Source organism: Moschus berezovskii, chromosome 20 (assembly GCF_049115385.1).
Source record: "Moschus berezovskii isolate FMDL1 chromosome 20, NW_MosBer_1.0, whole genome shotgun sequence".
Classification (NCBI taxonomy): domain Eukaryota; kingdom Metazoa; phylum Chordata; class Mammalia; order Artiodactyla; family Moschidae; genus Moschus; species Moschus berezovskii.
This window is the reverse complement of record NC_142479.1, coordinates 56,629,907-56,640,886: the sequence shown is the minus strand read 5'-3', so window position 1 is coordinate 56,640,886 and position 10,980 is coordinate 56,629,907. Positions and strand designations below refer to the sequence as shown.

The 10,980-nt window shown below is 56.0% G+C and overlaps 1 protein-coding gene across 1 annotated transcript; it reads left to right on the top strand.

Moving 5' to 3' along the window:
- Positions 1-987: 987 nt before the first annotated feature.
- Positions 988-10,254, top strand: GFAP (glial fibrillary acidic protein). Its single transcript, XM_055397637.2, has 9 exons — positions 988-1,436; positions 2,321-2,381; positions 2,576-2,671; positions 3,445-3,606; positions 4,935-5,060; positions 5,209-5,429; positions 6,222-6,265; positions 7,984-8,069; positions 8,688-10,254. The coding sequence occupies exons 1-9, from the start codon at positions 988-990 to the stop codon at positions 8,727-8,729; spliced, it is 1,287 nt and encodes a 428-aa protein (XP_055253612.2). The 3' UTR covers positions 8,730-10,254.
- Positions 10,255-10,980: the final 726 nt, after the last annotated feature.

Below are 10,980 nucleotides of genomic sequence, written 5' to 3'. Positions count from 1 at the left end.
CTAGTTCCTCGGTACCCAAACCCACTCATCCCCAGAAGCCTTTCCCAGCCTTTCAGCCTGATGTGTGGGAACTTGAAGGAGATAAATCTCCACTGTGAGAGTGAGGTGAGAGGGGGCCAGGGAAATGGGATGTTACAGGGACAAAGATGGGAGCTGGGACAGCCAGCTCATTCATAAGTGCTTTGTGGAGCTGTCAAGGCCTGGGCTCCGGGAGGCGGTGCAGGGACGCTGCGCTGAGCCCAGTGAGGCTGAGCCCGGAGCTTCAGGGTGGCCCCAGGGGTTGGGGGGAGGGCCTGGGAGTGCAGCACCTGCCCCCTCTAGCCCTATTAGGAGCCCCACATTCCTTCCATCATCCCCCCACTGCTAGATAGAGGCCTCGATTGACCCTCCAGACAAAGGGTTGGTTCTAATTCCAGCCCACAGCCCCAAAACTCCATGGGATGGGGAGACAGCAGGAATGCGGACGCCTGCACTCAGAGGGAAGGATGGCAGGAATCTTCTGGGACTGAGGCTGTCAGGAAATCTAACACAGGCTGTTTCTTGAGAGTAGGGAACAGGTTTTTCTTCGTCAAGTTCCCAACGTCTACCAGGCACTGGAAGAACACTGAGGGAGGGCCTGGGTCATGGGATCTAAGTTAGAACACAGGTCAGGGGTCATCTGGTCCAGCCCTTCCCTGACCCACTGTCCCAGAGAAAGGGTCTGCTTGCCCAGTGGTCAGGGTTTCAGACACAGCATCGGCCACAGGAACTGCCCACTAGCAGCTCTGTCTGGAGCCAGACCGAGGCTGGCATGCTCTGGTGGCCCTGCCTCAGGGCACAGTGGCCTCGGTGGGGTGAGAGGCACTCTCCCTGTGGCTGGGCTGTGGCCCAGCACCACCCCCTCAGGCTATGCCAGGGGGCGTTGCCAGGGGCAGCCTGGGCTGTGCCAGGCCGGTTCCCTCCTCCTTAAAGCCCGCACATCTCAGGAGTGGGCAGAGCGAGGCCAGGATGGAGAGGAGACGGGTCACCTCAGCCACTCGCCGCTCCTACGTCTCCTCCTCGGAGATGGTGGTGGGGGGCCGCCGCCTGGGTCCCGGCACCCGCCTGTCCCTGGCTCGAATGCCGCCTCCACTCCCGGCCCGGGTGGACTTCTCCCTGGCCGGGGCGCTCAACTCCGGCTTCAAGGAGACCCGGGCCAGCGAGAGGGCAGAGATGATGGAGCTCAATGACCGCTTCGCCAGCTACATTGAGAAGGTGCGCTTCCTGGAGCAGCAGAACAAGGCGCTGGCTGCCGAGCTCAACCAGCTGCGGGCCAAGGAGCCCACCAAGCTGGCCGACGTCTACCAGGCGGAGCTGCGAGAGCTGCGCCTGCGGCTCGATCAACTCACCGCCAACAGCACCCGGCTCGAGGTGGAGAGGGACAACCTGGCTCAGGACCTGGGCACCCTGAGGCAGAAGTGAGGAGGGGAGCCGCAGAGGGGCCTCCTGAATTGGGAGGACTGAGTCCTGGGAGGGGCGCCTGCAGGTCTCAGGCGGGGCTTTGCCTTCTTGCTCCCCAGTTTCCCACCTCTAGGAGGGAGGGCGATCCTGTTCCCAGATGATGGAGGGCCTGCGATGAGGCCCAGAGTCTGATTACCAAAATCCTGCTAGGGAGCCGGTGTACCATCCACACCTTCCCGCTGAGGAAAGCGGACAGTCAGGGACCCTAGCGGGCAGGCTCTCTGAGTTTTATTCACTGCGGGGCCTCATGATTGTTCACAGGGAATATATTCTTAGCTCTGTCTAGAGGAGGAACTGGAAGGGAAGATGGGGGCACATCAGGACTGGGCTGGGGTACAGGCAGTAGGGGAGATAGCAGGCAAGCCTGGCTTCAGAACACAGGGGACTCCGCCTGTCCCCAGCTTATGGCCCTAGTTAAGCTGCTTCAACTTGCACAGCTGTAAAGTGGAGATCTTAATAAACCCATTTCTGCAGGTCAGAGGAAATGCCAGGGGCATGGTCCTTGCCGAGCTGGCAGAGTATGCATGTGTAACTTCAAGTGCAAGAAGACATGTGTGTGTGGTGTGTGTGTGTGTGTGTGTATGGCAGGAGTGAGTATAGGTTGGTGGAAGCGACTGTGTGAGCAGGAGCAGGTGCAGCAACCCTGATAAGGCACCTTGGTAATGACTTAAAGCACAGGCTCTTGTCTGCTCACCCTTCTGGCCAAGGCTCTGTCTAGAATCCTTCTGCCCCTCACTCCTCCTTCTGCTCCACTGGTCCTGGGGCTGGAGGAGTATCTCTCTGGCAGGGAGATTAGGGGAGGGGTTCCCACAGTCGTCAGAAGTGCATCTCCCTACCCCAGGCTCCAGGATGAAACCAACCAGAGGCTGGAGGCTGAGAACAACCTGGCCGCCTATCGACAGGTCAGGGTGGTGGGGAGGGATCGGGGAGGGGGAAAATTGATGGCAGCCCACCCAAACAGTCCCTAAGCCCAGCCCTCCAGAGCAACGTGCTGCTCCCTGCCCCCACCAGCCGCAAAAGGAGGGATCAGATTAGACTAGGGAGCAGAGAGGACAGGGCTGGGGTCAGAGTGGCCCTTTGCCCCGCCCTGCTCCAGGAAGCAGATGAAGCCACCCTGGCCCGTCTGGATCTGGAGAGGAAGATTGAGTCTCTGGAGGAGGAAATCCGGTTCTTGAGGAAGATCCACGAGGAGGTAAGTTCGGGAAAGAGGGGAAAAAAGGCCAACCCAGAGACTGGAATTGAGGGAAAGAGATGGGGAGACAGAGACAGATATTCAGAGAGAGAAAGGGACACACTGACAGAGAAAGAAAATGAGAGAGAGGCAGAGAAAGACATGCAGAGAGAGACAGGGCGGCAGAGCTAGAGGCGGGTAAGAGAGCACCCCGGCACCTAGACACACACCCCACTTAAAGCGGCCCTGTCCCTCATTCTTCTTCACTACAGCCCTGTGAGAGAGGGATGGTTCCACTGTTACCTCCTTTTCACAGAAGAGAACCCTGAAGCCCAGAGAGGTTAAAGAATGTGCTAAGGTCACACAGTTGGCCTTTATGACTCCACTCCCTCTGCCATCTATTTCCATTGAAATGACAGCCATACATAAAAAAAAAAAAAGACCCCACTGAGCTCTGACTTCAGATAATAGATTCAGAATCCATGGGCTCAGGGAACCCAGGAACCCATGGGCACACCCACACCACAAGGACTCAGACATTCTTTCATGAGAACACAGACATGCTTCCAGCGCTCCTGACTTCCGGGCCTGAGAGGAGGACACCCTGGGGCCCTCAAACTAACCCGCTTCTTCCCTTATCCTGGACAATGCCATTTCCTCCAACTAGGAGCATCCCATCTCCCCTAGCCAACGTCCGTGTCCAAGGGGCAGACAGAAGAGAGCATGACGCTATGGGGAAGCCCCAGTTGCAACTGGTCCCTGAGGCCTGGCAACCCTTCTCTCACCCTGGCCAGGAGGTGCGGGAGCTCCAGGAGCAGCTGGCCCAGCAGCAGGTCCACGTGGAGATGGATGTGGCCAAGCCTGACCTCACAGCGGCCCTGAGAGAGATCCGCACACAGTATGAGGCAGTGGCATCCAGCAACATGCATGAGGCGGAGGAGTGGTACCGGTCCAAGGTAACCCTGACTTTGGGGCAGCCTGCCTTCTCCAGGCAGCCCTCCTGGCTCCATACAAAAGAATCCGGGAAGGAGGGTGGAGAAAGCTGGGAGAGGATCCTCTCTGAGTGACTGACCTTCACTAAAGAAGTGAGGCGACTTGCCCCGGGTCATACAGGCACTATTACTTCCAATAAGTACTTATTAGTATCTGTTGCTATTGACTACTAGCCAACACTCTTGTGTTTCAGGCCCTGTGCTTTGCAAGGATTATCTTACCATGAAGTAGGTACTGTTCTTTGATAGATGAGAGAACTAAAGTCCAGAGAGGTTAACCAATTTGACCAAACTCACAGAGCTCCTAAGCAACAGAGCTGGATTTCTAACCCTAGCTGTCTCACTTAAGAGCCTGTATTCTTTTTTTTTTTTTTTAACTGTTTATCTGGGGGGCTTTTTTGGTCATGCCTCGAAGCATGTGGGATGTTAGTTCCTTGACCAGGGATCAACCCACACCCCCCGAATTGGAAGGGTGGAGCTTTAACCACTGGACTGCCACGGAAGTCCCTAGCCTTGATGCTTCTGTCATCTGCATCCTGGGTTATTGAACATCCGCTGCATGCCAGGCTCTGCCCAGCATACAAAGACACATCTGAGCAGGGAGATGTGATGTCACTCAGTCTGATGTCTATGAAGAACACAGCAGGGCAGGGTTTATACGCAATGTGGGAGCAGGATGGATTTCATGGGAGGGCAGTGGGCCAGATGGGACTGGCAGCCTACGAACATAAAGAGAAGAGAGAAAGGGGCATTCAGGGTGCAGCACACAGCCTGAGCAGAGGCCATAAAGCACAGAAAAGTGGGGGCCCGGAGATCCTGGCCCAGGGCATGGAGCTGGGGAGTGTAAGTGGCAGAAGTCAGTGATGGTTCTGAGCAGGTTAAGGCGTGATGGAGCCATGAGGGATTCCGCGCAGGCTGAGGGACAGCCCCATCAGGGACTGTCTTATTCAGCCTCGTTATTAGAACCTGGTCTCTGCTCACCAGAGCTCCCTGTGTGTGAGCGAGGAGGACAGGGTTCAGTCCCGAGGATGGAGCTACTGGAGAGTCTGGGCTCTGTGGCACCCTCTGCTCATTCACGCGTTCCCTCATCAGGCTAGATCATCTGAGCTAGATGCTAGAGAAGTAGCAGTGTTGTCTGTCACCCAATGGCGTGGGGTGGGCTGGAAAACAACCCTACCGTCCGGTCCATCTCCCTGATCCTCCAGACCGCGTTCCAACCCCCCGGGCCCACTAAGCTCCCGCGATCTGCGGCCCCAGACCGCACCCCAGCATAAAGCCCTCTCCTCGTCTAGTTTGCGGACCTGAACGACGCCGCCGCCCGCAACGCGGAGCTGCTCCGCCAGGCCAAGCACGAGGCCAACGACTACCGGCGGCAGCTGCAGGCCTTGACCTGCGACCTGGAGTCCTTGCGCGGCACGGTGAGCACGGGCGGAGGAGGGGGACGGGGTGAGCGACCCAGGGACCGGGGACCTAGGCCCTAGCAGATGCCGAAGGACCGGCCGGGGGCGGAGCTCTGAAAAGTCACTTGGGGCGGGGCCTCGGGGAACGGTCCGGCTCCACCCACAGAACGAGTCCCTGGAGCGGCAGATGCGCGAGCAGGAGGAGCGCCACGCGCGGGAGGCCGCGAGTTACCAGGAGGCGCTGGCCCGGCTGGAGGAAGAGGGGCAGAGCCTCAAGGACGAGATGGCGCGCCACCTGCAGGAATACCAGGACCTGCTCAACGTCAAGCTGGCCCTGGACATCGAGATCGCCACCTACAGGAAGCTGCTGGAGGGCGAGGAGAACCGGTGAGCCCAGACGGGCCGCCTGCCCTACTGCCCCGCCCCAGAGTCGCCTTGCTCCCTTCACGCGTGCATGTGTGCTCGGACATGTCCAACTCTTTGCGACTCCCATAGACGGTAGCCCATCAGGCTCCTACGTCCGTGGGATTTCCCAGGCAAGAATACTGGAGTGAGTTGCCATTTCCTTCTCCAGCGGGTCTTCCCGACCCAGGGATAGAACCCACGTCTCTTGTGTCTCCTGCTTTGGCAGATGTGTTCTTTACCACTGCGCCACCTGGGAAGCCCCATCAGGGACTGTCTTATTCAGCCTCGTGACCAGTCCCCTCCTATCCCAGTGCCCAGCACAGTGCTCACCTAACACACAGTTGGTATTCATAAATGCCTGATGAATGAATGAATGGATTCAATTCAGACCATGCTGATCAGGTCCTAGGATAAGGACTTGGGTTATCTTCCAAACTAAAAGGCTCACTCCCCACCCTCCCAACAAAGACTGGACTTCTTTTCTGCTGACCAATCTCCTCTGCCTCCTGGGAACTCTCTTCACCGCTCTCCCCTCCCCTCTGTCATCCTCAGAACACTCACTCTCTTTTGAATGGAGATGTTCCCCTTGCTTATAACACGCAGAGCTCTTAGAGCCCCAGGAGTGCATTGGCTGCTGCAGAAGCTAAGAGATGGGGTCCGCCCTTCCTGGCAAGGAAAAGGGCCTTGAAGCTATCATGATGACCCTGGACCAGGATCTGGCCTGGGAAAGTCCTCTGGCAGGCTGGTTACCCCTCTCCTTCTGCTGTCTTTCAGCATCACCATTCCTGTGCAGACCTTCTCCAACCTGCAGATCCGAGGTCAGTAGAACGGGGTTTTGTGGGCAGGGTGTTGGATTCCCGCCCCCTCCCCCAGGCCTGTGGGTTGCTCTTCTGATCTGAGGCCGAGGACCAGGGCAGAGGGGCCCCATGCTCTCTGTGGGGACCTTCATTATTCACGGCAGAACTTCCAGCCAGAACACACCATCCCAGAGCATTCCAGGTGGGGCTTGCAGCCACTCCTGTCCTGCTCTGTCCTGTGTCCCTCCTCCCATGCCCACTCCCCATTCCACTGCAGAACTGAGTGAGGGTCTTAACCCCTCTCCTGTCTTCAGATCCCTGTCCAGCTGAGTGTTTGATGTCTGTGTGTTTTTTTAACTGCTTGTCACTACAGGGGGCAAAAGCACCAAAGAAGGGGAAAGTCACAAGGTCACAAGACATCTCAAAAGGCTCACAATACAAGTTATACCAATTCAGGCTCACCAGGTTGTAGATGGAGCCCCGCCGGCTCTCGGTTAGCTGCCTGCCTTTTAGACGTGGTGCTTTTCTCAGCTTGATAGGGAGCAAGCTCACCAAGCCCACTTTCCCCATCTTCTTGAGCTCCCTCCTCCCAGGTTTCCCTAAAGGGCCAACCCTGTGTCATTTCCCCAGCAATCTCAGCGCCCAGTCCAGGACCTGGAACAGGGTAAATGTACATTAAAGTAATAGAGTTGGCCAGTGTTCAAGGTGCTAAGTCCTCGGGTACTCAGCTGAGATGCTCTGGGCCTCTGAGCAAACACCAGCTTCTGCCTCACCTCTTTCCCATCACCAGGAGGGCCCCTAGAGTCTCACAGTGCCTGGCGGCCAAGCTCTTGGCCTGATCCCTCTGTCCCTGAGTCTCAGTTGTTCAGCTCAGGGATGATTCAGCCCAGAGGATTATTTCCCTCTAGACTGCTGCTCTCTTGGAGTGAACAAAGTTTTATGTCCCCTGCTCTTAATATTAAACATTAGTGAGTGTGACATGTTATATTTTTCTCTCTGCAAGGGGGAATAAATTACTTCTTACTTGTATGTGGCCCTCAAATAATTCTCAGCTGAGGGAAAAAATAATTCTTCTGGACTAGAAATTTAGGAACACTAGCCATGCATGTCCTAGGACTTAGTTCAGTATCAGAAGAGTTAACCAGAGGACCAGGTAGAGGCAGTGCTGCCACATACCAGACAGAAAAGGGTCCTAGAGAAGTGGAGAGAGAAGCAGGAAAAGGGAAGAGGAACGGGAGAGGGACCCATGTGTACGGAACATGAATATGTGCCCATTGTTTTACACACATTATTTCAGTTAACTGACTCATTACTTCCACCTAGAGAAGTAGGCAGCAGCATCCCCATTTTGCAGATGAGGACACTGAGGTTGGAAGAGGTAAATTAACTTACCCGTAGTTGTGTGACTGAGCTGGGACTCAAGCTCTGGCCTGCCTGACTTCAATAACCACATGCTCTTTCCTTGGCATGATGCTGGATTGTCAGGGAGCCAGGGGCCAGGTGAGGGACTGCAGAGGGGCTGAAATACAGCCAGGCCAGGACAGCAAGCAGGGCAGTGAGGGCTTGCTTGGCACCATGGGGACTTAGGAGGTTGCCAGCCCCTCTGGGATAGCCTAGGACTTCTCTGGTTGGATAGGCTTTTGTACTCATGATTAGGGGTCTCAGGGGGAAACCAAGGGTGGGAGAGGATGTCTAGGGCCCTGATAGCCTATGGAGGCCTCCTCTCGTCATGTCTGCAGAAACCAGCCTGGACACCAAGTCCGTGTCAGAAGGCCACCTCAAGAGGAACATTGTGGTGAAGACCGTGGAGATGCGGGATGGAGAGGTGAGGAGGGCAGGCCCAGGATTCTGGCCCCAGCAGGCTCTGGGAGAAAGCCTGGACCGGCATATTGAAGGTCCTCCATAACTCCCAAGAGTTCCTCTGGGAGGCTCTGGAAGAGGGGAAGGAGCCCAGATATAATTCCATTCCCCAGTCCCTACACTAAGGGGAGCCTAGATGCTTAGGCCATGGGACTGGGTCCTGACTCTGGCTTTCTTTCTCCCTTTCTCACCCTCAGACTCAAGTGCCCCCACAGCAGGCCTGGGGGAGACAGAAAGAAAATTAAATTTAGCAACTTTCACTCCCAACTTTCAACTTTCAGCTTGGTGAAAGGGACCTGGCAGAAGAATGGGAAGAGGAGATTGGGCATATCCCCTCCCCACCGTACCAGCAACAGAACTAGCTAATCTTACAACAGCAGCTCAGCATGTGCCAGGCAGATGTTTGCTAGTTGTTTGACAGGATTAGTTCGTTTCTCCCTCTGACTGCTGCATGGCGGCGTGCTGGTTACTATCATAGAAAAGTTGGAAGGCTGGGAACTTGTCCCAGGTCACATTGCCTAGCCGTGGTGGACCTGGAGTCTGTGTGAGCTCCTAACTGTGGCACCTTCTCTGTCCCCTTCAGGTCATTAAGGAGTCCAAGCAGGAGCACAAGGAAGTGATGTGAGCAGGACCCGTCTGGTGGTCACTTCCCCACCGTTTGAGGGGTCTGCAGCAGGAGTCAGGGTAGCTGTCCCTTCTCTGCTAGTTAATTTCCCCAGAATTGAGTTCCCACCCAATCCAGTTGCTCCTCTTCCCGCTCCATCTCTATGCCAGCTTGCCACCCTAGGCTCCATCAGCATTAAGCCTGTCAGACAGCACCCACCCCACACCCAGCAACACTAACAGGGCACTCACCCCAAAGGGAGGCCTGGAGGGGCACGGCCAGCAGCTTGGGTTAGAATTGGGAGGGAGGAGAGAAAGCGGGGAGGGCAGGGAGACCTCATAAATCACCCTACCCTCCCGAACCTCTGTTGTCACGGCAACAGTTGCCAGAGATGGAGGTGTCTGGGGGTATCTGGGAATGGGGCCTTGGGCTGCTGGAGGAAAACTGAGAGTCTGAGACAGGCAGAGGAAGTCCCCAAGACAAGGCGGCCTTGGCCAGAGGCTTTTTCTTCTAGACTGACTCTGACCAGTCTGAGGGTGGGTGGGGCTATCCTGCCAACTGGGAGAGTCAGCAGACAGAATTCCTGGCCTGCTCAGATTGCAGAGGGGCCTCCTGAACGATGCATCGAGTGTTTCAGCCCCACTGAACTGCCACGTGGGCATGCCATGGGCCCGTGGGAGCTTGATTCTCTGCGCTTGGGGGAAGTATAGTGTAAGTGCAGAGGAAAGGGGTGCTGGGAGGGAGTAAAAGGGGGCCTTGCCCATTGCTGTGGGTACAGAGAGGTCAAGCCCAGGAGGACTCTGATACAGGCTGGAGGGGGCAGGTAGAGATGGTGGGGGCAGCGCTTGGGATGATGCTAGACATCAGAGTGGGGGTCGTGGGTGAGCAATTACACTTGGCCTTTGGGTCGTGGGAATCAAGAAAGTGACTCATCCTCTTGAAGATGCTGACACAGGAAAGGAAGAGGCTGCTGTTCATGGGAGCGGGGCCTGCTTTGTCCCAGCTCTCAAGACCCTTTCCTTGCTGCGTAAACCCTGTCCACCCAGGCCTGTGAGTCCCTGCAACTGCCACCTGACCCCAGGAAACACTGCTAGGTGAAGCCTCTGTTGCCACCCAACCTCCTCTCCCCACAGTGATCACTACTCTTCCCTAAACCAAGGCCCCTGTAGTCCCCTCTTAGTCAAGTACAAAACATACCCCCTCCCCATGTTTTAGGTAGTACTTTATTTTATGATTCGAAACCTGAGGCCCATGCAGAGTGAAGACACTGGTTTGTGTTCCCGCAGCCTGGAGGCAGGAAAGCTTGGGGCAGACACTTACCCTGAGCACCTGTTCTGCTGTTCACAGGGAGACTGGTGGGCATGAGATGATCAGTACCCACAAGTGGGGCTCCGAAGCCCACCCTTGGGTCCCCATCTCCCTCCAAGTCAGAGGGACTTGACTGCATACCCTTCCCCCACTCTCTCCTGCCACCCACTGCTGCTAACCTTCGGGGCATTACTGCGGGCTTTAGTCATTGACATAAATGCAACAAATAAAGACAACTGCTGTGGCCTTCCCCAGAGTGGACTCTGATCTGTTCAGCAGAGGCTGAGGCTGGGGCAGAGGACAGGAAGTAGCCTCAGGCAAGACACAACTTGCTTCTTATCACTGATCATCTTGGGGCCCCCAGCATCCCCAGAAGTGACCACATGACACATCCCACCTCCAACCCTGCTCTGCTCGCCAGCCCTGGTGCCCCACGCACCTACTGCCTTTGCTTCGGGCTCCTCTTCTCACCCCCAGCCCCCAGGCTGGGTGCCATCTCTCAGGAAAGCCCTGAATTTAGTCTCCACTTTCCTCACCCATTTCTCCTGTCCTGGTCTCTGCCTTTATTCCCAAACTCACCATTTCTACCTGCTGCTCCCGGGATGAGGCTGGGAAAGAAGGCAAAGAGGATATATACTAGGTACCCCAACTCTTTTCTTCCTCTCTCTGCTACCTTCAGTTCAAACAGCACCCACTTGGCAATCCACGAAGGCAAGAAAATAAAGCACATCAAACGCGGTCAACACCAGATAGGTGATAAATATTAGGTTCACTTCTTCCTTCTCTGAGCGTGAAGTCAGAAGACACGTGCACTCCGACTACTTCCATCCTGGACTCAGTTCCCCATCTCCCACCTGTTCAGGCTTCCCTGCTTCCCAGATGAGGTTCCAGACTTGCTCACAAAAATGGGGGGGCAGGGTCACATGCCCCGCCCCCAACCAAGGCATCTGGGACCATTTAACAA